This window comes from Triturus cristatus, chromosome 10, assembly GCF_964204655.1.
Source record: "Triturus cristatus chromosome 10, aTriCri1.1, whole genome shotgun sequence".
Classification (NCBI taxonomy): Eukaryota; Metazoa; Chordata; class Amphibia; order Caudata; family Salamandridae; genus Triturus; species Triturus cristatus.
This window is the reverse complement of record NC_140593.1, coordinates 1,220,371,182-1,220,396,970: the sequence shown is the minus strand read 5'-3', so window position 1 is coordinate 1,220,396,970 and position 25,789 is coordinate 1,220,371,182. Positions and strand designations below refer to the sequence as shown.

General features: G+C 50.6%; 1 protein-coding gene across 4 annotated transcripts in view; it reads right to left on the bottom strand.

Annotated features, from left to right (window-relative positions):
* Positions 1-25,789, bottom strand: part of LOC146797111 (actin-associated protein FAM107A-like) — a 50,696-nt gene that overhangs the window by 10,975 nt on the left and 13,932 nt on the right. For 2 of the 4 annotated variants that reach the window (XM_085630311.1, XM_085630312.1), the window contains exons 2-3: positions 10,678-10,775; positions 4,618-4,765 (exon numbers count right to left, since the gene is read on the bottom strand). In XM_085630311.1, coding sequence (XP_085486437.1) covers positions 4,618-4,765; positions 10,678-10,775 — 246 coding nt within the window. Of the gene's footprint in view, positions 1-4,617; positions 4,766-10,677; positions 10,776-11,543; positions 11,664-25,789 lie in introns of those variants that run through there. The other 2 variants (XM_085630314.1, XM_085630313.1) reach the window with 2 other exon arrangements.

Below are 25,789 nucleotides of genomic sequence, written 5' to 3'. Positions count from 1 at the left end.
CTCTCTCTCGCCCTTGTGCTTCTGCCTCCTGTTTGCCACACTGTTCTCTTTCACCTGTACCCAGAAAATGGAGTGATGCACCACCCGTTTGTGTAGGAAGAGTTTTTTTCAATAAGTCTTATAGTCTTTGTTAAGTTGTCTTCAACAGTCTTTTATTGTAAATAAATCTAAATAAAGGAAATTGTCAGCCAACGTGTTTCGTTCATAACAATGAACTTCTTCAGGGCAAAGAGTAAGGTTGCATCAAAATATCAGTAAGCTTGTATAGTGCGGCTGCATGAGCCTCCGTGATAAGGGCTAGCAAGCAGTAGATCTGTTGGATGAATAACCACAGCTGTCTGCTCCATCTGGTGGTCCGCTTGCTAGCCCTTATCACGGAGGCTCATGCAGCCGCACTATACAAGCTTACTGATATTTTGATGCCACTCCCCACTACACCACTCCATGCCACTCTGCACCACTTCACTCCACTCCTCTCTTCTCTATGCCACTCCACTGTACGCCACTCCACTGTATGCCACCCCCTCTACTCTATGCCACTCCACTCCATTGTACGCCACTCCACTCCACCACATTCTGCTCCACTCCACTGCACGCTATGCCACCCCACTCTACTCTACTCCACTCTAACCCACACCGCACACGACTCCATTCCACTCCACTCTAGTCTATGCCACTCCACTCTACTCTACGGCACTCTACTTTACCCCACTCTACTCTATTGCGCTTAACCCCACTATACCCTCCTAGACCTATCCACACCACTTTATGCAACTTTACTCTATGGCACTCGACTTTACTCAATTGCTTTGCACACTTCACTTTATGCTGCTATATTCTACAACACTCTAATCCCTGCCACCGTACTCCATGGCACTGCACGCTATGTCACTCTACACAACTGTACTCTACATCACTACACTCTACACCACTCTATTGTACTCGGCACCACTGTACCCTACATCACTGCTCTATGGACCATTATACACTAGTGCACTGCACTCTATGCCACTGCACTCTATGACACTCCACTCTGCATGACTGCACTCTATGCCACTGCAGTCTACAACACTACACTCTGCCACTCTACTCTTCATGAATTCCCTCTCTGCCGCTGCACTCTACTCTGCATCACTCAACTCTGTGCCACTCTACTGCAGTCTACGCCACTGTATGGACTCTACTCTGCACCACTCTACTCTACGCCAATGCACTCTAAGCCACTCTATTCTGCTTTACTCCACTCTATGCCACTGCATTCTTCCCTACACCACTCCACTATGCACCACTCCACTCTATGCCACTTCACTCTACGTCAGTCTACTCTGCAACACTGCTCTCTCCACCAGTGAACTCTATACTATTCTACATTGCTCCACTCTACACCACTGCACTTTACACTAATCCACGCTAAGCCACTCTAATTTTCTCTGCACCACTACAGTCTAAGAAACTCTACTCTGTACCACTGCACTTTATGCCATTTCACTGTACTCTGAAACAATCTGACTTCTCTGCCTCAGCAGTCTATGCCACTCTATTCCACCCTGCACCACTCCACTTTACGCCATCCAACACTATCCCACTCTATTCTACACCACGGCACTCTACGCCGCTGCACCCTACGTCACTGCACTCTACACCAATGCTCTCTACACCACTTTACTCAAAACCAATACCTTCTGCACCACTGCCCTCCATGCCAATCTACTTTGCACCACTGCACTGCACGCCATTCTACTCCACTCTAAGCCACACCATTGCACTCTGTCACTTTACTCTGACCCACTCTACGCCACTTCATTCTACACCAGTGCACTCTATGACACTCTGCTCTGCAGAACTGCACTCTCTACCACTGAACTCTATGTCACTCTACTCTATGCCACTCTACTCTTTGCCACTGCACTGCATACCACTCCAGTCTACGCCATTTCACTATGCACCAATCCACTCTGCACCACACCACTCTGCAACACTGTACTCTACGCCACTACTGTATGTCACTCCACTCTTTCCTGCACCACTCCACTCTATGCCACTTCACTCTACTCTGAAACTATGTACTCAAAGCCACTGCACTCTATGCCACTGGAATCAAGACTGCACTACTCTATTCTGTGTCACTCTACTCTACTTCATTAGGCCGCTACTCTATGACTCTGCTTTCTAGCCTTCACCACTATACTCTACCGTGTACCACTCCACAGCACTCTACTCTGACACAATCTACTCACAGCACTAAATGCCACTGCACTCTATGCCACTGCACTCTATGCTGCACCACTCTATACCTCCACAGTCTACACTATGCCACTGTACTCTAAACCACTGCACTCTACACAAGTGCACTCTACAGCACTTTACTCAACACCAATACACCCTGCGTCACTGCACCTACACCAACTACTTTGTACCACTGCACTTCACGCCACTATACTGTACAACATTCTACTTCATGCAAATGCACGCTACATCACTCTATACCATTGCACTCTACGTCACTGCACTTGAGGTCCCTCTATTCTACTCTGCACCCCTGTTCTCTACGTCACAGCTCTTTACACCACTCTACTCTGCACCACTCTATGCCTTTGTACTCTACACCCCTGCACTCTACTCTGCACCACTCCACTTACGCCACTCTACTGCACTCTACGCCACTGCATTCCATGCCACTGCACTCTATGCTGCTACACTCTGCTGCACTCCACTCCACGCCACTGCACTCTACACCAATCTACTTTACATCACTCTACTCTACACCTCTGCACTCTACCCTTCACCACTTCACTCTATGCAACTCTACTCCACTCTGCGCCGCTCTACTCTACGCTTATGCACTCTTCACCACTGCTGGGTCTGCCCTGCTGAGGCAAACAGGCGAGACCTGCTGTGTCGGCTCCACTGAGGCCACCAGGTGACACCTGCTGGGTGGGACCCGCTGAGGCAAACAGGCGAGACCTGCTGGGTCTGACCCGCTGATGCAAACAGGCGAGATCTGCTGTATCTGGCCCACTGAGGCAAACAGGCAAGACCTGCTGGGTCTGACCCGCTGATGCAAACAGGTGAGACCTGCTGAATCAGACTGGCTGAGGCAAGCAGGCGAGACTTGCAGCGTCTGCCTGGTTGAGTTGAACAGGCAACACCTGCTGGGTCTGTCGTCGCTGAGGCAAATAGGCAAGATCTGCTGGGTCAGCCCCCGCTGAGGTAAACAGGTAGGACCTGCTGGGTCTGACCCGCTGAGGCAAACAGGCGAGACCTGCTGGGTCTGACCCGCTGAAGGAAATAGGCTAGACCTGCTGCGTCTGCCCTTCTGGGGTAAAGAGGCAAGACCTGCTGGGTCAGACCTGCTGAGGCAAGTAGGCAAGACCTGCTGGGTCTGACCCACTGAGGCAGACAGGCGAGACCTGCTGGGTCTGGCCGGCTGAGGCAAACAGGCGAGACCTGCTGCGTCTGCCTGGCTGAGGCTAACAGGCAAGACCTGCTGAGTCTACACTTGGCGCCCAGTGACGGCCAAATTCTAGAGGGCGTGAGGAGGCCGCCGCCCCCAAAACTTGTGCCGCCCTGGGCAGACCACCCCTTCCTTGCTACGCCACTGTCCCCACTGAGGCAAACAGGTGAGACCTGCTGGGTCTGACCCACTGAGGCAAACAGGTGAGACCTGCTGGGTCTGACCGCTGGGGCAAACGGGAGAGACCTGATGGGTCTGACCCACTGAGGCAAACAGGCGAGGCCTGCTGGGTCTGACCTGCTGAGGCAAACAGGCCAGACCTGCTGGGTCTGATCTGCTGAGGCAAACAGGCGAGATCTGCTTGGTCTGACCTGCTGAGGCAAACAGGTGAGACCTGCTGGGTCTGACCCGCTGAGGCAAACAGGCGAGATCTGCTGGGTCTGACCTGCTGAGGCAAACAGGTGAGACCTGCTGCATCTGCCCCGCTAAGGCAAACAGGCCTGCTGGGTCTGCCCCTACTGAGGCAAACAGGCCATACCTGCTGGGTCTGGCTGGTTGAGGCAAAAAGGCCAGACCGCCTTGTCTGCCCCGCTGAGGCAAACAGGCCATACCTGCTGGGTCTGACCTACAGAGGGAAATAGGCGAGACATGCTGGGTCTGACCCACTGAGGCAAACAGGGGAGACCTGGTTGGTCTGACCTGTTGATGTGCAGTTGCCAGAAGCAGGTAGTCGAGAGACAGGATATTTTGCCAACGCAGGTCTGAGGATATTGCAGGTCTTCAGTGCTCTTGCAGGGTCTTTCACCAGAATCCCTTATTGGCCTGAGCAGTCATTCTCATAAGTCCCCAAAAATAATTCTGCATGTCCCTTATCCCCTCTGGGCTGGGTGTGATTCCCTAATCTCATGCTCGAGGCGATGAACGAAGCCATGAGCGAGTCTGACAACAAATCTGAATATTCCTGGGTCTATTATGAAAATGTGCCTGGACTAGAGTAATGCTGCCTGAAGAAACCCAACACAAACCCCAGAGAAGGAAAGGAGCAAAGGCCTAGTACAGAGAAAATACAGATCGCTCATAGAGGCAATACTCAGAGCCAATCACAGGACTGGACACAAACCACACACTGGATCAAAGCACAGGCAGGCAAGAGGCGGGCTCACTTCCGGTGGGTGAGGAGCAGCTCCTTGTGCAGGTCCTGGCGCGTCCTGACCGCCCTCATGGGATTGGCTGCCTTACAGGGAGCGAGGAGTTGGGCGGTGGGCGGTGAGAGGATGGACTCTCCGGAGCGGTCTGTGGTCCCAGGGGAGACTGAACGGAAACAGAAGCAACAACGTCACAACCACTGCAGCCAGGAGCTCTCTGGGCTCAGATGATCATTGCATCTACAGGTGTTTGTCAGCCCGGGAGCAGCTGGGTCTGGTTAATTCCCTGTGGAAGGTGTAAATGTATCATGGCTTCCAGTTCCTGGAAACCCAGCAAGTGGCTGTCCACCTGTTTCTAAGTAAAAGGAAGAATGTTCCCCTCTGATGTGAAATGAAAGTGTGTGCAAAGCGCCCCAATCAAAGGAAGACACCACTCTGTCCCTGCAAACCATAGACGTGAGCACCCCACTCCTACAAACTCCCCGACCACAAGAAATGCAAATAGTTTGTGCAACACCAGCATATCGATAAAGTAAAGGAACTAAAGGGTACAATGAATCTGGAGGAATAATTTGGACAACCCCTACTAAAACTCTATTACACCTCAAAGCCTGCAAACCTATAGGGGTGTAATTGAGTTTCCTGCTTATAAACAGCTATTTAGAGTAAGCCCTGACTGTTGATTGTCTCTGCCCCAAGAGAGAAAACTTCTTGCTGAGCACTTCTACCCACAGCCCTGGGATACTAAAGCTACACCTGTTATTCACTTGAGCACTGACCTCCTTTATTTCAGCCGGTGGGTGCAGGTGGGGCCCACGGGTCCTCATTTTTGGGGACCGACACTTATTTTTTCTCGTCAAAGTTTCATCCACAGCCAGAGAGAGAAAAACACACAAGATGGAAAGAAGGAGAAAGACAGAGATTGAAAAACAATGACACAGGGAGAAAGTTGAGAAGAACAAGAACCTGTAAGAGTGAGATAAAGGGGCAGGGAGTGCCTGGCGGAGGATGAAAGAGGCATGAGGTGGACTCAAGAGTAGACATCCTTGGTATTCATGAGATAAAGGGGCAAGAGTGTCTTGTGGTGGATGAAAGAGGCATGAGGAGGACTCAAGAGTAGACATCCTTGGGATTCATGAGATAAAGGGGCAGGGAGTGCCTGGCGGATGATGAAAGGGGCTTGAGGTGGAATCAAGACTACGCTGACTACAAATTTGCACCACCTATATTCACAGTGGCGGCTACAAGCTTCTGACGAGAACTTTGGGCCTTGGCACTTATTGATTTACAAATTAATCTTGGCGGCCCAGTAACCACTGACTGCCCGGACGTGGAGGAGAGGCCTGACGCTGGTTACAGACCGGTGCCGATTGGCATAGATGAAGCTTATTGGTCCAGTTTCAATAAGCGCTCAAGGCCCTTGTCTCGCTTGTTGACTGTATGTGTGCCTTTAACCTTGTTTAGCAATCCTCTGCCATTTGGCTAGGTTCACGCCATACAAATGCAACACACAATACTTACATACATACAGGCCGTATGCATAATACACGGTGTCTGTATGTTTGTCCTTCACTCCTCCAGGATCCACAGGGAGATTTGATAACTGGCTTCCCTGGTCATATGTTGGTAAATTGAATCAGATTAATGTGGTCTGGTTTTTAAGTCTTAGCGGAGGTCCGTCAACTTTGATCAAGAGGCGTTTATGGAGCACACTTCAGGAGAGCGCTGTTCCCAGGCTTCACGTTCCCTCCACACGGTAAGGAGTTTGCAAGAAGGGGGGATTTGCCTGAGCGTGGCCAGCTTCATGGTGATGCCATGAGCTCCTGCATTTTTTTTAGGTGCAAATTCAGGATCTGTGTCCAATAGGATTTGCAGAATCTTGACTTGTCTGGTGGTAGCAACAGGTTTGTGGGTCAATTTATAAGCATTGAAATCAGGTTGCGCCCAGCTGGGATTTCAGATTTAGCTCAGTTTAAGCTGAGAGATCGCTCACTCATTTCATGAATATCCTTTCTGTAAGGATTCGATGACGTTTGCTTCACAACCTGCTTTATTTTCTTCTCAGATGTCAGTTCGGGGGTGTTTGGAGAAATGGCTTTGCAGGGAAATTCCTGGTGGTAAATTCCCCAATCCGTGTTAGATGGTGGGATTCCACCACAATACCTGGGCACTGAAAATATTAACATTGCCATTAGTGACATTTCTAGCCTTGCTCGCACAGTGGCGTAGCAAGCGCAGGTGGGACCCGGTGCAGAAAATTTCTTGTTACTCCCCCACACATTGAAATTATTACAAGAAGGAAAAATAAGAAACTTAAAGCGTTGCCTTTCTGTTTTTTTCCTTCGCAGCGCACCACTCATTTTAAATATTATTTTTTTTAAAAAAAGAATTAGGAGCCCCCCTCCAATTTATTTTAATTTTAAAATCACATATTTTTGCCATTTTGTCACCCCCCTCAGTGATGACACCCGGGGCGGCCCGCACCCACCGCACCCCCCTTCCTATGCCGCTGTGCTCACATGGTGGGAATGTGTCCCAGCTTGTTCGTGGCTCTATACTCACATTTTTTGTGAAAACCATCTGACCATCCCATAGTGCAGTAACGGAGCTATCTCCACCAGGTACGGTGGTGGATTTCACTCTTTAAATTGAGCGGCGGCCCAGCCACCATTTTTGGCGCCGTTGCCTCTGCACATTTGTGGGGTGGGCGGTGGATCCAGACAAATTCCCACCAGTGCTCCGCCCGACCTCCATATAATTAGGACAGACGTGCCACGGGTGTTGCTGGCAGTGAGTCTTACATTTCATGGCAGATTCCTTATCACTGCTCTGCTCAGATTCAAGCCTTAGATCACCTTTAGGTCTCGCCTGCCAGTCAGCACAGGTGGTCTGGTTGGATAACACCCACTGTGGGACTACTAAGAACTTACAGGGGCTTGGAGCCCGCCCACTGGCGTTAGTGTGGCTCTCGCTTGCTTGATATTCTCTGTCTTTCCTTCTCCTTCTTGTCGTTGTCCCTTCTCTGGGACATCTTCTCTTTCCCGGCATCTGGCTAGGCTGGCTTGCATCCTTCTGTTTCTCACTTTTAAGTAATTACTTTTTTTCTTTTGCTTAAACACTCCCTGGAAGTGCATGGGATTTTCACCTTTCTCCGTCGTGAGCTTCTCCACCCCCCCAAATATCCACCCACCACCGGCAGCTCCTCCATTAAGGCGGAGGAGTGTCGCCCCCTGCTGCCAGCACAGCGAACGTGAAAAATAAAATGGTAATAAAATGATTTTAGCGGGCAGCCCAGGCTAAGTGCCAGTGTGGGGCTGGGCCATTGCTGCTGACTGGCAGCAGGAGAGGAGGAGTGGTGCACATTTTAGTTTAAAGTGCGCATGTCACTTTGGCCGGCTGTGTGCCAAGTGCCGTGCGGGGCGGGGCCATTGCTGCTGACTGGCAGCAGGAGAGGAGGAGTGGTGCACACTTCAGTTTAAAGTGCGCATGTCACGTCGGCCGGCTGTGTGCTAAGTGCCGGTGTGGGTCGGGCCATTGCTGCTGACTGGCAGCAGGAGAGGAGGAGTGGTGCACACTTCAGTTTAAAGTGCGCATGTCACGTCGGCCGGCTGTGTGCTAAGTGCCGGTGTGGGTCGGGCCATTGCTGCTGACTGGCAGCAGGAGAGGAGGAGTGGTGCACACTTCAGTTTAAAGTGCGCATGTCACGTCGGCCGGCTGTGTGCTAAGTGCCGGTGTGGGTCGGGGCCATTGCTGCTGACTGGCAGCAGGAGAGGAGGAGTGGTGCACACTTCAGTTTAAAGTGCGCATGTCACTGTGGCCGGCTGTCTTGTGACAGCCAGCCTGACATGCAAACTTTAAACCTCTCCACCTGAGCTGTCATTGACAGCTCGGTAGAGACCAGGCACAGGCCCCAGTGCCTGTAGGAGTGCTGACCCAGCCCACTCCAACCAATCCTAGTGCTTATCTCATGCTGGTTAACAACATGCAAGGAAGGTCTGGATTGGTTAGGGGAGTTGGCTCTCAGACCCCTTGCTCCTTTGGAGCCACAGCCTGCGGGACCGGAGAGGAGAAGGTAAGTACTTTATTTTTATTTTAAATTTAAAATAGTTTTGTTTTGCACACTGTCAGGCAGTGTGAGAAATGCAGTGTGAGAAACTCGCACTGCCTTCAGCCTTAACTCCAGAGCTCTTAATTGTGGCTGGGTATAAACACTTTTTGTAACGGACCACGATCGAGAGGTTTAGGGTTGCGCTTAAGAGCATTCCTGGTTTAGAACAGTGCCTGAAAGTTGGTCAAAATGTTCGCCTGATCACCCCACCACTTTGGAATACCAGCAGCCGCCACGCTCCCGCCACACTCCATATTGATGTCTCCCTTATTTTGCAAGCTCTCTCTCTTGTGGTCTTTTTCCTCCCCAAACTCCCTTTTGCCCCGTACTCCTTGCTTTCTCACTCGTGTGCTTCTCCCCCACTAAACTCCCTTTCGCCCCGTACTCCTCCTTGCTTTCTCACTCGTGTGCTTCTCTCCACCAAACACCCTCTCACCCTCGCACTCTGCCTTGCTTTCTCACTTGTGTGCTTCTCCCCCTACAAACTCCCTCTCGCCCCCGTACTCCGCCATGCTTTCTCACTCGTGTGCATCTCCCCCTACAAACTCCCTCTCGCCCCCGTACTCCGCCATGCTTTCTCACTCGTGTGCTTCTCTCCACCAAACACCCTCTCACCCCGTACTCTGCCTTGCTTTCCTACTTGTGTGCATCTACCCCAACAAACTCCCTCTCGCCCCCGTACTCCGCCATGCTTTCTCACTCGTGTGCTTCTCTCCACCAAACACCCTCTCACCCCGTACTCTGCCTTGCTTTCTCACTCGTGTGCATCTCCCCAACAAACTCCCTCTCGCCCCCGTACCTGCCTTGCTTTCTCACTCGTGTGCATCTCCCCAACAAACTCCCTCTCGCCCGCGTACCTGCCTTGCTTTCTCACTCGTGTGCATCTCCCCAACAAACTCCCTTTCGCCCCCGTACCTTCCTTGCTTTCTCACTCGTGTGCATCTCCCCAACAAACTCCCTCTCGCCCCGTACCTGCCTTGCTTTCTCACTCGTGTGCATCTCCCACAACAAACTCTATCTCGCCCCCGTACTCTGCCTTGCTTTCCTACTTGTGTGCTTCTCCCCCACCAAACTCCCTCTCACCCTTGTACTCCTCCTTGCTTTCTCACTCGAGTGCTTCTCTCCACCAAACACCCTCTCGCCCTGTACTCCGCCTTGCTTTCTCACTTGTGTGCTTCTCCCCCTACAAACTCCCTCTCGCCCCCGTACTCCGCCATGCTTTCTCACTCGTGTGCTTCTCCAACACCAAACTCCCTCTCGCCCCCATACTCCACCATGCTTTCTCACTCGTGTGCTTCTCCCCACTCCCTCTTGTTGCTCTTCCTTACATGCTGCCTTTTGCCCCCCACCCACTCTCTTGTTTCTTGCTCCCACCCGCGCCAGCATTACCCCTACCCAGTAGGCTTTGCCAAACTTATTAAACTTTTTAGTACCTTCCCACAGAAATATACATCAATTTCCATAGGTGCCCATATCAATCATTGCTTTCATTCACATTGTAAAGTATTAACTCTATTTCTCTCCACTGCCTCCTTCTAGTTTTTCATCCAATTATTAATAAATTCTTGATGCACCAAAAGGTGTGAAAATTGACTATTAAACTAAGGCATGAACTTAACTGGCTTTGTTGTTTAACTGTAATTGTGCTTGGTTTGCAGAATCCTTGCACCCCCTAAAATGTTACGGGCAATCTTGATCCTTGGTTCACATCACTAAAAGTGGCGGGAGGTTTTCCAAAAGAGGTGTTGCGCAACAGGGTACTTTGCATTGACAGATCTGTGTGCAAGATGATGCAGGACTGGTACACACTAGTGGGTCTGTGAACAATGTGTTACACAACAGGACTGGGCGCACAGGAAGAACGTTGTGACGTGTGTCTGCGAGAATAGAGGTCTGTATGCGAAAGTGCCCATCACATCCCCAAGCCCTTCAACGGAAGCTCAAGGAGGAGAAGTTGCTCAACGACTCACCTTTCTTGAGCGCGGGCAGAAGAGTTTCCAGTCCATAAGGAGATCTCAGAGATGCCAGAACCTGCGCTTTGGCCCAGAGCCACAGCTCCTGCGACATCCTGGACAAAGGAGGGGACAGTCATGAGTCACATGAGGGTACAAAGACCAAAAGGAAAGGAGGGTGAGGGAACATGTTTGAGGCACAATATCTGAAGGGTATCTCAGGGAGAGCATCGATAAAGAAAGGCAGCATTTGAAGCATCGCATGATTACTATGGCTACACGTATGAGGGCAAATTACGGAGCATGAGCTCTCCTGGCCTGTGTTTGGATACGAAGCTCGGTGGATGCTAGAGGCCGCCACCCTCAATAATGCCTGATTCCAGCCATCCCAGAGGGCCCAAGAGTTGAGGGTAGCTTCGCAGAGAGAGCCCATCGCTTCTGCCTGAAACATCAGAGGCCGCGCTTGACCCATCACTTCCAAATGGTCTTGACAGAGTGGAGTGGGTTTAGCGTCCCACGGGAGTTTTCAGTTCTGGAGGCCTGGCTCTAAGTACCAAAGTGATGAAGTGATTAAGTCAAGAAAGCTAGAGTACAGATTCCTATTTTTCATAGGTGCAGTGGCCCATAGTGAGTTCCCAGACCATTGCCTCATAAGGGCCGGTAGGGCTGGGTCCGAGCTGCTGCTGGTCTGGGTATCACCAGGCAGGCCCTGCTGAGCAGTGCAAGCAGAAGCTTGACTCACTGTTCTGCATGAAAGAATATTAAGCGACCCCCCTAACATCTCCCCCCCTGTGGTGTCCGTCCATGCTCTGCCAGTCGGGACAGATGGACGTCTTCTGTACAGGACTCAGCAGAATGGGCGGACATGAAAGATGCTGCGTTACCTGTACTGCGGGTGTCCTGAGGGGGGTCTCCTCCAGCGATGCTCCCTGCCCCCCGGCCGCAGGCATGGAAAGAGAAGAGGGGACACGATCAGTGGGTGGCGTCGGCAGCATCCTGGCACCTGAGAGGGGTAACAAAGGTGTGGGGACGCCGGGCGCTCAGGTGCCCCGTGTCTCCGCTCTCATGCTGGGGTCGCCTTTCCCTTTCAGAGGCCGGTCCCTGCCGGCGCCTTTGTGTCCTCGTCTGTCTGATCCCCTGTCTGCAGCCACCACATGAAACTTCATATCCGGTGGTGATTACGGCTCTCAGCGATGGGGTTTAGGCTCTGACTTCTCTGGTGTCATCAGCCCAACCCCCACCCCCGGCATCCCCGTCCACCTGAGACCAGGCGAGTCCTCCCTTCAAAGAGAACACTTTCAGCAAAGACTGCGATGTCTGAAAACATAATGTTCTTCTCTTTGCATTAGGTTTGTTCCCACAGTTAAAGCTTCATACCTGTATGAGGTACAGCTAATCAGCAAGTTATAAATAAACATTCATGACTTATTGATGAGCAATTTCACACACAGGTTCTGTATGGATTCATCCACTCAGTCATCCATTCCCCGTCTCTCATTCATTCATGCATTCATTCCTTCTTACATAGCCCCGCCCTCTCCCTGGCGATGGTTTCTGGCCTTGAGCAATTTAGCAAACATTGTTGTAATCCTTCGAGCGGGAGAGAAGCCCTCCGCCCTTTCCCTGTTCATACAACTGACGAGGTTTGCTGTGGTGGAGGCGGCACCGTTTGTAAAGTCTGACCCCCCCAGGGAAACTGAAAAGAAACGGTGAAACCCAACAGCGCTGTTCTCCATTGCTCCAGCGCCTCGCTGACATCACAGCTCTCCTACAAACAACTGGGAGGACCAGGGATCCGGTGGCCAATATCTATAGTATCTCTGCCTGGGACGATCTTGCTGTGGCTGGGTTCACACGCAGTCAAGGCGACGTGTTCATAATTTTTAATCAGGGATTTTACATCAACTGTACCTGGCTCTGGAAGCAGCTGAGCCCTCCACGGAAAGAAATCTGTATTAGAACAAAAACAGCTCAACGACGAGGCGCTGTATGTGTGGCGCTGTATGAGTGGCGTTCAGTTCAGACCTGACCTCAAAGACGAGGCGCTGTATGTGTGGCATCCAGTTCAGACCTGACCTCAAAGACGAGGCGCTGTATGTGTGGTGTTCAGTTCAGACCTGACCTCAAAGACGAGGCGCTGTATGTGTGGCGTTCAGTTCAGACCTGACCTCAAAGATGAGGCGCTGTATGTGTGGCGTTCAGTTCAGACCTGACCTCAAAGACGAGGCGCTGTATGTGTGGCGTTCAGTTCAGACCTGACCTCAAAGACGAGGCGCTGTATGTGTGGCGTTCAGTTCAGACCTGACCTCAAAGACGAGGCGCTGTATGTGTGGCGTTCACTTCAGACCTGACCTCAAAGACAAGGCGCTGTATGTGTGGCGTTCAGTTCAGACCTGACCTCAAAGACGAGGCGCTGTATGTGTGGCGTTCAGTTCAGACCTGACCTCAAAGACGAGGCGCTGTATGTGTGGCGTTCAGATCAGACCTGACCTCGAAGACGAGGCGCTGTATGTGTGGCGTTCACTTCAGACCTGACCTCAAAGACGAGGCGCTCTATGTGTGGCATTCAGTTCAGACCTGACCTCAAAGACGAGGCGCTGTATGTGTGGCATTCAGTTCAGACCTGACCTCAAAGACGAGGCGCTGTATGTGTGGCGTTCAGATCAGACCTGACCTCAAAGACGAGGCGCTCTATGTGTGGCGTTCACTTCAGACCTGACCTCAAAGACGAGGCGCTGTATGTGTGGCATTCAGTTCAGACCTGACCTCAAAGACGAGGCGCTGTATGTGTGGCATCCAGTTCAGACCTGACCTCAAAGACGAGGCGCTGTATGTGTGGCATTCACTTCAGACCTGACCTCAAAGACGAGGCGCTCTATGTGTGGCATCCAGTTCAGACCTGACCTCAAAGACGAGGCGCTGTATGTGTGGCATCCAGTTCAGACCTGACCTCAAAGACGAGGCGCTGTATGTGTGGTGTTCAGTTCAGACCTGACCTCAAAGACGAGGCGCTGTATGTGTGGCGTTCAGTTCAGACCTGACCTCAAAGATGAGGCGCTGTATGTGTGGCGTTCAGTTCAGACCTGACCTCAAAGACGAGGCGCTGTATGTGTGGCGTTCAGTTCAGACCTGACCTCAAAGACGAGGCGCTGTATGTGTGGCGTTCAGTTCAGACCTGACCTCAAAGACGAGGCGCTGTATGTGTGGCGTTCACTTCAGACCTGACCTCAAAGACAAGGCGCTGTATGTGTGGCGTTCAGTTCAGACCTGACCTCAAAGACGAGGCGCTGTATGTGTGGCGTTCAGTTCAGACCTGACCTCAAAGACGAGGCGCTGTATGTGTGGCGTTCAGATCAGACCTGACCTCGAAGACGAGGCGCTGTATGTGTGGCGTTCACTTCAGACCTGACCTCAAAGACGAGGCGCTCTATGTGTGGCATTCAGTTCAGACCTGACCTCAAAGACGAGGCGCTGTATGTGTGGCATTCAGTTCAGACCTGACCTCAAAGACGAGGCGCTGTATGTGTGGCGTTCAGATCAGACCTGACCTCAAAGACGAGGCGCTCTATGTGTGGCGTTCACTTCAGACCTGACCTCAAAGACGAGGCGCTGTATGTGTGGCATTCAGTTCAGACCTGACCTCAAAGACGAGGCGCTGTATGTGTGGCATCCAGTTCAGACCTGACCTCAAAGACGAGGCGCTGTATGTGTGGCATTCACTTCAGACCTGACCTCAAAGACGAGGCGCTCTATGTGTGGCATTCAGTTCAGACCTGACCTCAAAGACGAGGCGCTGTATGTGTGGCATTCAGTTCAAACCTGACCTCAAAGACGAGGCGCTGTATGTGTGGCATTCAGTTCAGACCTGACCTCAAAGACGAGGCGCTGTATGAGTGGCATTCAGTTCAGACCTGACCTCAAAGACGAGGCGCTGTATGAGTGGCATTCACTTCAGACCTGACCTCAAACACGAGGCGCTGAATGAGTGGCATTCAGTTCAGACCTGACCTCAAAGACGAGGCGCTGTATGTGTGGCATCCAGTTCAGACCTGACCTCAAAGACGAGGCGCTGTATGTGTGGCATTCAGTTCAGACCTGACCTCAAAGACGAGGCGCTGTATGAGTGGCATTCAGTTCAGAACTGGCCTCAAAGACGAGGTGCTGTATGTGTGGCATTCAGTTCAGACCTGACCTCAAAGACAAGGTGCTGTATGAGTGTCATTCACTTCAGACCTGACCTCAAAGACGAGGCGCTGTATGAGTGGCATTCAGTTCAGACTTGACCTCAAAGACGAGGCGCTGTATGTGTGGCATCCAGTTCAGACCTGACCTCAAAGACGAGGCGCTGTATGTGTGGCATCCAGTTCAGACCTGACCTCAAAGACGAGGCGCTGTATGTGTGGCATTCAGTTCAGATATGGCCTCAAAGACGAGGTGCTGTATGTGTGGCATTCAGTTCAGACCTGACCTCAAAGACGAGGCGCTGTATGAGTGGCATTCACTTCAGACCTGACCTCAAAGACGAGGCGCTGTATGAGTGGCATTCAGTTCAGACCTGACCTCAAACACGAGGCGCTGTATGTGTGGCATCCAGTTCAGACCTGACCTCAAAGACGAGGCGCTGTATGTGTGGCATCCAGTTCAGACCTGACCTCAAACACGAGGCGCTGTATGAGTGGCATTCAGTTCAGACCTGACCTCCAAGAGGAGGCGCTGTATGTGTGGCATCCAGTTCAGACCTGACCTCAAACACGAGGCGCTGTATGTGTGGCATCCAGTTCAGACCTGACCTCAAAGACGAGGCACTGTATGTGTGGCATTCAGTTCAGACCTGACCTCAAAGACGAGGCGCTGTATGAGTGGCATTCAGTTCAGATCTGGCCTCAAAGACGAGGTGCTGTATGTGTGGCATTCAGTTCAGACCTGACCTCAAAGACGAGGCGCTGTATGAGTGGCATTCACTTCAGACCTGACCTCAAAGACGAGGCGCTGTATGAGTGGCATTCAGTTCAGACTTGACCTCAAAGACGAGGCGCTGTATGTGTGGCATCCAGTTCAGACCTGACCTCAAAGAAGAGGCGCTGTATGTGTGGCATCCAGTTCAGACCTGACCTCAAAGACGAGGTGCTGTATGTGTGGCATTCAGTTCAGATCTGGCCTCAAAGACGAGGTGCTGTATGTGTGGCATTCAGCTCAGACCTGACCTCAAAGACGAGGCGCTGTATGAGTGGCATCCAGTTCAGACCTGACCTCAAAGACGAGGCGCTGTATGTGTGGCATCCAGTTCAGACCTGACCTCAAACACGTGGCGCTGTATGAGTGGCATTCAGTTCAGACCTGACCTCCAAGAGGAGGCGCTGTATGTGTGGCATCCAGTTCAGACCTGACCTCAAACACGAGGCGCTGTATGTGTGACATCCAGTTCAGACCTGACCTCAAAGATGAGGCACTGTATGTGTGGCATCCAGTTCAGACCTGACCTCAAACACGAGGTGCTGTATGCGTGGCATTCACTTCAGACCTGACGTCAAAGACGAGGCGCTGTATGTGTGGCATCCAGTTCAGACCTGACCTCAAACACGAGGCGCTGTATGTGTGACATCCAGTTCAGACCTGACCTCAAAGATGAGGCACTGTATGTGTGGCATCCAGTTCAGACCTGACCTCAAACACGAGGCGCTGTATGTGTGGCATCCAGTTCAGACCTGACCTCAAACACGAGGCGCTGTATGTGTGACATCCAGTTCAGACCTGACCTCAAAGATGAGGCACTGTATGTGTGGCATCCAGTTCAGACCTGACCTCAAACACGAGGCGCTGTATGTGTGGCATTCAGTTCAAACCTGACCTCAAAGAGGAGGCGCTGTATGAGTGGCATTCAGTTCAGACCTGACCTCAAGGACGAGGCGCTGTATGTGTGGCATTCACTTCAGACCTAACCTCAAAGACGAGGCGCTGTATGTGTGGCATCCAGTTCAGACCTGACCTCAAAGACGAGGCGCTGTATGTGTGGCGTTCAGTTCAGACCTGACCTCAAACACGAGGCGCTGTATGCGTGGCATTCACTTCAGACCTGACCTCAAAGACGAGGCGCTGTATGTGTGGCATTCAGTTCAGACCTGACCTCAAACACGAGGCGCTGTATGCGTGGCATTCACTTCAGACCTGACCTCAAAGACGAGGCGCTGGATGTGTGGCATTCAGTTCAGACTTGACCTCAAAGACGAGGTGCTGTATGTGTGGCATTCACTTCAGACCTGACCTCAAAGACGAGGCACTGTATGAGTGGCTTTCAGTTCAAACCTGACCTCAAAGACGAGGCGCTGTATGTGTGGCATTCAGTTCAAACCTGACCTCAAAGAGGAGGCGCTGTATGAGTGGCATTCAGTTCAAACCTGCCCTCAAAGATGAGGCAGTGTATGAGTGGCATTCAGTTCAAACCTGACCTCAAAGAGGAGGCGCTGTATGTGTGGCATTCAGTTCAGACCTGACCTCAAAGACGAGGCGCTGTATGAGTGGCATTCAGTTCAAACCTGGCCTCAAAGATCACTTCAGACCTGACCTCAAAGACGAGGCACTGTATGAGTGGCATTCAGTTCAGACCTGACCTCAAAGACGAGGCACTGTATGAGTGGCATTCAGTTCAAACCTGATCTCAAAGACGAGGCGCTGTATGTGTGGCATTCAGTTCAAACTTGACCTCAAAGAGGAGGCGCTGTATGTGTGGCATTCACTTCAGACCTGACCTCAAAGACGAGGCGCTGTATGTGTGGCATCCAGTTCAGACCTGACCTCAAACACGAGGCGCTGTATGCGTGGCATCCAGTTCAGACCTGACCTCAAAGACGAGGCACTGTATGTGTGGCATCCAGTTCAGACCTGACCTCAAACACGAGATGCTGTATGCGTGGCATTCACTTCAGACCTGACCTCAAAGACGAGGCGCTGTATGTGTGGCATTCAGTTCAGACCTGACCTCAAAGACGAGGATGTGAGGTGGTGGCATCCAGTTCAGACCTGACCTCATGGACGAGGCGCTGTATGTGTGGCATCCAGTTCAGACCTGACCTCAAAGACGAGGCGCTGTATGTGTGGCATTCAGTTCAGACCTGACCTCAAACACAAGGCGCTGTATGCGTGGCATTCACTTCAGACCTGACCTCAAAGACGAGGTGCTGGATGTGTGGCATTCAGTTCAGACCTGACCTCAAAGACGAGGTGCTGTATGTGTGGCATTCACTTCAGACCTGACCTCAAAGACGAGGCACTGTATGAGTGGCTTTCAGTTCAAACCTGACCTCAAAGACGAGGCGCTGTATGTGTGGCATTCAGTTCAAACCTGACCTCAAAGAGGAGGCGCTGTATGAGTGGCATTCAGTTCAAACCTGCCCTCAAAGATGAGGCAGTGTATGAGTGGCATTCAGTTCAAACCTGACCTCAAAGAGGAGGCGCTGTATGTGTGGCATTCAGTTCAGACCTGACCTCAAAGACGAGGTGCTGTATGAGTGGCATTCAGTTCAAACCTGACCTCAAAGACGAGGCACTGTATGAGTGGCATTCAGTTCAGACCTGACCTCAAAGACGAGGCACTGTATGAGTGGCATTCAGTTCAAACCTGACCTCAAAGACGAGGCGCTGTATGTGTGGCATTCAGTTCAAACTTGACCTCAAAGAGGAGGCGCTGTATGTGTGGCATTCACTTCAGACCTGACCTCAAAGATGAGGCGCTGTATGTGTGGCATCCAGTTCAGACCTGACCTCAAACACGAGGCGCTGTATGCGTGGCATCCAGTTCAGACCTGACCTCAAAGACGAGGCACTGTATGTGTGGCATCCAGTTCAGACCTGACCTCAAACACGAGACGCTGTATGCGTGGCATTCACTTCAGACCTGACCTCAAAGACGAGGCGCTGTATGTGTGGCATTCAGTTCAGACCTGACCTCAAAGACGAGGATGTGAGGTGGTGGCATCCAGTTCAGACCTGACCTCATGGACGAGGCGCTGTATGTGTGGCATCCAGTTCAGACCTGACCTCAAAGACGAGGCGCTGTATGTGTGGCATTCAGTTCAGACCTGACCTCAAACACGAGGCGCTGTAGGCGTGGCATTCACTTCAGACCTGACCTCAAAGACGAGGCGCTGTATGTGTGGCATTCAGTTCAGACCTGACCTCAAAGACGAGGCGCTGTATGTGTGGCATTCACTTCAGACCTGACCTCAAAGACGAGGCACTGTATGAGTGGCTTTCAGTTCAAACCTGACCTCAAAGACGAGGCGCTGTATGTGTGGCATTCAGTTCAAACCTGACCTCAAAGAGGAGGCGCTGTATGAGTGGCATTCAGTTCAAACCTGACCTCAAAGACGAGGCACTGTATGTGTGGCATTCAGTTCAAACCTGACCTCAAAGATGAGGCAGTGTATGAGTGGCATTCAGTTCAAACCTGACCTCAAAGAGGAGGCGCTGTATGTGTGGCATTCAGTTCAGACCTGACCTCAAAGACGAGGCGCTGCATGAGTGGCATTCAGTTCAAACCTGACCTCAAAGATCAGTTCAGACCTGACCTCAAAGACGAGGCGCTGTATGAGTGGCATTCAGTTCAGACCTGACCTCAAAGACGAGGCACTGTATGAGTGGCATTCAGTTCAAACCTGACCTCAAAGACGAGGCGCTGTATGTGTGGCATTCAGTTCAAACCTGACCTCAAAGAGGAGGCGCTGTATGTGTGGCATTCACTTCAGACCTGACCTCAAAGACGAGGCACTGTATGAGTGGCATTCAGTTCAAACCGGACCTCAAAGACGAGGCGCTGTATGTGTGGCATTCAGTTCAAACCTGACCTCAAAGAGGAGGCGCTGTATGAGTGGCATTCAGTTCAAACCTGACCTCAAAGACGAGACACTGTATGTGTGGCATTCAGTTCATACCTGACCTCAAAGATGAGGCACTGTATGAGTGGCATTCAGTTCAAACCTGACCTCAAAGACGAGGCACTGTATGTGTGGCATTCAGTTCAAACCTGACCTCAAAGATGGGTCACTGTATGAGTGGCATTCAGTTCAAACCTGACCTCAAAGACGAGGCGCTGTATGTGTGGCATTCAGTTCAGACCTGACCTCAAAGACGAGGCGCTGTATGAGTGGCATTCAGGTCACACCTGACCGCAAAGATCAGTTCAGACCTGACCTCAACGACGAGGCGCTGTATAAGTGGCATTCAGTTCAGACCTGACCTCAACGACGAGGCGCTGTATGAGTGGCATTCAGTTCAGACCTGACCTCAAAGACGAGGCGCTGTATGAGTGGCATTCAGTTCAAACCTGACCTCAAAGATGAGGCACTGTATGAGTGGCATTCAGTTCAAACCTGACCTCAAAGATGAGGCGCTGTATGAGTGGCATTCAGTTCAAACCTGACCTCAAAGACGAGGTGCTGTATGTGTGGCATTCAGTTCAGACCTGACCTCAAAGACGAGGCGCTGTATGAGTGGCATTCAGTTCAAACCTGACCTCAAAGACGAGGAACTTTATGTGTGGCATTCAGTTCAAACCTGACCTCAAAGAGGAGGCGCTGTATGAGTGGCATTCAGTTCAGACCTGACCTCAAAGACAAGGCGCTGTATGAGTGGCATTCAGTTCAAACCTGACCTCAAAGACGAGGCGCTGTATGTGTGGCATTCAGTTCAGACCTGACCTCAAAGAGGAGGCGCTGTATGTGTGGCATTCAGTTCAGACCTGACCTCAAAGATGAGGCGCTGTATGTGTGGCATTCAGTTCAGACCTGACCTCAAAGACGAGGCGCTGTATGTGTGGCATTCAGTTCAGACCTGACCTCAAAGAGGAGGCGCTGTATGTGTGGCATTCAGTTCAGACCTGACCTCAAAGATGAGGCGCTGTATGTGTGGCATTCAGTTCAGACCTGACCTCAAAGACGAGGTGCTGTATGTGTTGCATTCAGTTCAGACCTGACCTCAAAGACGAGGATGTGAGGTGGTGGCGTGCCAGGCGAGGACATGCAATGGTGGTAGTGCAAGTTTTGTGATTTTTATATTAAACAATCACTTAAATCCCATTACATTTCATTACAATTTCAGACACAAGGAGACCTAGGTGACTTGCCCACGGACTATTGTTTGCACCCACATTTCTGTCCGGCTTTACATCAAAGTTCTTTCTGAGTCTCTTTCATTCTCACAATTATTTTCCACTTTAACTCTCCCTCAGATCATCCTGGCCTCAGTCTAACATGTTAATTTTTATTTTTATGAAATGCCACTTATTCATATATTAAAAACATAACCCACCCAATCACAGCATTCCCTCTCAATCGATACCCTCATCCCTTTTCTGGAGTTCCCTCTCACAGTACAAATCCTCCTGCTGGACTCTCTGCCTGTTCTTTCTAATCTTTCTTTCCAGGAGACCTCCTCCCTTCAGATCATACAATGTGAACGGCGAGGACAACTTATCTCTCTCCCTTGTAAAGGCCTCTAGTCCAAGTCCCCCATTTACCTTCTCGCTGGTGTCTTATCTACATTCTGCTAGGTTCTTGAACAGTAAAATAAACAAGCATTGGTCAGACTGGCAGAGATCATATTCACGGTAATAAATCATTCTCTTAAGCCACCTCTAGATGTGTCGATGATTCTTTGCATTCCAAGTACAGTTAGAATCCAGAAGGGGAAAGAGGGGTGTAGAATGTATGACCCATCAAGAATCTCTCTCAAGAGTACTTTTTAGTAATTCAATGTTTTCAAAAACACAACTTAGTTTCATGGGATGCTTCGCAGTATTCAGCTTCAAACTTTCCAATTCCTACTGAACAAACTCTCCAAAGCTTTCAAAATAAATATCTTGTAGCAAAGTCCAGGCTGCAGCAACAATGTATCTCGATTGCCTAGAAGGACACTCTGGGCCACCCGGCACTTATAACCATGACCTTCAAAATGGTCGTCGATTTTCCAAAACACCGTGATACTTCCGTGGCCTCATGGGATATGTAGTTTCTGATTCTGAGTTCAGGTGCCTGCTGCTTCATGTGTCCTCCAGAGACAGGAAGCCACTTCCCAAGCAGTGCCAGTGTTTTGAGTGCACCGGCAACCTTTCATTTCCTGAATACATGTCAAACTCACATGTTTGGAGCCCTGAGCTCGCTCAGTCAATAACTGAGGAACAGTCACTTGAAGTCCTCAGTACAGATCATGACAGGCACAAACTGAACAGCATTAGCTCATGACAGGTACAAACTGAACAGCATTAGCTCATGACAGGCACAAACTGAACAGCATTAGCTCATGACAGGCACAAACTGAACAGCATTAGCTCATGACAGGCACAAACTGAACAGCATTAGCTCATGACAGGCACAAACTGAACAGCATTAGCTCATGACAGGCACAAACTGAACAGCATTAGCTGTGAGAAAATATCTTGCAGAACTTTTCTCGAAAATAATTTCTCCAGGCTCCAGTTCGCTAATGCAATCTACGCCCACCTTGCAACTTATTTATATTGGATATGAACATCCAGGGCGATCTGTGCCAGCCAATCTTGGCACTTCCGAAATCCGGGATGGTGACACTCTCATCTTGGGCATCTTATCACCGCCCCTGCATGTGTCTCAAACCTTTAGAAATCTATATCACATCATTTTCAGCTCATGCCGACAGTAACGCTTCCCGATTCCCTGTTTGATCAAACCCCTTCATTCCTATTCGCAAGTAACATCACCCCTTAATCTCTTGAGAGATAAAAAACGACTTCCCGTCATGAATCCCAAATTTCCCGCTCAACTCATCCTTCGCCGCTTGAAGCCCTTCATCCACCACATATTGTATTATTTGCATCCAAATCTTCCCTCCGTTTTCCTCTTTAACTCCTTTCCTTTCTTCAGACACACATTCCACCATGCCTTCCTCCTCCCCATCATCCAACCATCATCTTTCCATTTCTTGTCAGGGCTAAACATTCTATTACAAACATGTGTTCACCATCTATGTAATCCAACCCCAAATGGCCAAATGGCCACTGATTTTTACCAAATTAGTTCTCTGATTTTTCTATGATGTGTTATAGACCGTCGCTCTACGGCTGCCTTCAGGCGGCTCAAGTAAATCCCTGAGTAACTTCAAACCCTTTTAACTAAGACATTGCAACAGAGATGTCTCTTTTCAATCTTCTTAAAGTCTCTCCCCACGGGTAGGAACAAGTTAGATAAACCTTTCTATTCTTCGAGCAAGACAGCAGTGTCACCCGGAGGTGGTCCAAACGACAGGCGTGGACCGGAATTCTGCATCCTTGTAGCGTGTAGAATAAGTACCAGTGACCAACATGGGTCCCCTAGAGTGACGTGGAGTCATCAAAAGAGCTTCACTTAACTTCACTATACAAAAGGCACAATTTGAAATGAAATAAGTATTCAATATCTGTCAGGAACTGCCCTGGAAATCAACTGTTGCAAATGTCACCAATACTGCAAAGACATCACATACAATGAGCCCAAAATTGCTTAAGTGTGCAAATCCATCAATACCCCATAGGTTGCCTCCTTACTCCAGTCAACCATCCCCCCATCTCAACCCCTTCCCTACAGTCCAAATTCATCTCATTCAGGGCTTTGAAAACTGCTGCAGTTCAAACTCCGACCCTCAAAAAGTGTCCACGTCTCATATGGACTCAGATGCTTGCTTCAAACACCTCTTCTCCTCGCTTGCAACACACATGACCAACATGACAGACTTTGTCCTCACTCCCGGCCCTCTCAAACATGTCATCACCAATGTGCTGACACAACGTGTCTTTTTGTTGCAAAATCAGGAAAAGTGATGAGACGAGACAACGTTGACAATATGCGGAACTAAACCTCCTCTTCCTCGACCATTAATCTGAAATCTGTTCTGCAGGGACGCTGTTACTGCCTCAGCCAATATGAAGGCAGAGCTCATGTTACCTTGGCCAAAGACAACGAATGCACTCTTGTATACCGTGCCCCGTTCACCACCTAAGATACCGCAAACCATATCAAGGAACACGTCACCAAGCGAACATAGGTGGCCTGGTCTATGCGTTCTCTACTGCGGTAAGTGAAACTGTTCCTCCCAGAAAGCGCCTTCAGAGCTGCTGCTCATCCTGATGGAACTTCATTCGCTTCTCAACACCAGCCCACGCCATCTTCAAAACCGCTGTATCGTCTACAAAGCCATCATGGCCTGCACCCCCACCTATCTGCCTGACAAGGGGTCACCATCTCCCCTTAAAGACTCAACACAGGAGCAGACCAGCCCTCCCCTTAAAGACTCAACACAGGACCAGACCAGCCCTCCCCTTAAATACTCTGAATGCAGGACCAGACCAGCCCTCCCCTTAAATACTCTGAATGCAGGACCAGATGAGCCCTCCCCTTAAAGACTCAATGCAGGACCAGATCAACCCTCCCCTTAAAGACTCAACACAGGACCAGACCAGCCCTCCCCTAAGACTCAACACAGGACCAGATCAGCCCTCCCCTTAAAGACTCTGAATGCAGGACCAGATCAGCCCTCCTCTTAATGACTCAACACAGGACCAGACCAGCCCTCCCCTAAGACTCAACACAGGACCAGATCAGCCCTCCCCTTAAAGACTCAATGCAGGACCAGATCAGCCCTCCCCTTAAAGACTCAATGCAGGACCAGACCAGCCCGCCCCTAAGACTCAACACAGGACCAGATCAACCCTCCCCTTAAAGACTCTGAATGCAGGACCAGATCATTCCTCCCCTTAAAGACTCAACACAGGAGCAGACCAGCCCGCCCCTTAAAGACTCAACGCAGGACCAGATCAACCCTCCCCTAAGACTCAACACAGGACCAGATCAACCCTCCCCTTAAAGACTCAACGCAGGACCAGATCAACCCTCCCCTTAAATACTCTGAATGCAGGACCAGATGTGCCCTCCCCTTAAAGACTCAATGCAGGACCAGATGTGCCCTCCCCTTAAAGACTCAATGCAGGACCAGATCAGCCCTCCCCTTAAAGACTCAACACAGGACCAGATCAGCCCTCTTCTAAACCACTCAACACAGGACTAGATCAGCCCTCCCCTTAAAGACTCTGGGGCTTATTTACAAGCCCTTGTGCCCCTTTTGCGTCACTTTTCCCATGTTGAAAATGACGCAAAAGTGGCGCAAGGGGCTTGTAAATAAACCCCTCTGAATGCAGGACCAGATCAGCCCTCCCCTTAAAGTCTCAACGCAGGTCCAGATCAGCCCTCCTCTAAAAGACTCTGAATGTAGGTCCTAAGTGCGCCGGGTATGCCCAGACGTGGGTTCCGTGCTCTCCATGCCACTGGAGTCAAGCTAGCCTGGCTGATGAGGGGTGAAACCCCGAAACCGGTCCTAGGATGCTTGTTTCCAGTCCAGGGAGGACCTGGCTTGGCAGTTCGGCTGGACTGTTCCCATGAGGCACAGGGTCAAGACTGATTTGCATACGGCCAGGTCTAAACTGGGGTGGCATGGGGAGCAAAAGAATGATGGATTTAACCCAGATTTCTTGACTGGGGGTGAATGTTTTGATTTGTTCTGCATTCCGTCCATCAATTTTGTGTCTTTTGAATTTACAAGATATGGCCCATTCCTGTCCTTTTCCGCTGCACCGGCGCACAATGGGCTGCCATGCCCCAACGCAGGCACCCTTGCGCCATGTTTGCTGCCCTTTTCCAGTCAGTGTTCTGAAGTAACTTCAAGGTGATGTTCAGTGCTTTGCAAAACTGTGCAATAAATAAATACAAACACACCTAGAGAACATCAGCCAATTGGGTGTGCTTAGCACTGGGTAAAATGACTCTGCTTGAATTACATACATATACAAAGTGTTTTGCCTGTTCCCGTTTCATGCATGAGTGAGCTGGTGCCTGGAAGGGTGAGGGTGGCTATGAGTGCGGTGATGCACCTGCATGTTATGTTTGCAGTGGCGGCTGCCGCTAAATGCAAGTGGGGGGTGGAGGGGACGGGGAGAGAGGAGGAAAATAATAATACTTTTTTTAAATTACCTGTTCCTGCCACCAACGCCGACGGCCACCTCAGTGCTTCTCTCCGGCAGTCACTGGAAAGCACAGGCTCCCATCAATCCAGAAGCTGCTCTCAGGCTATGAGA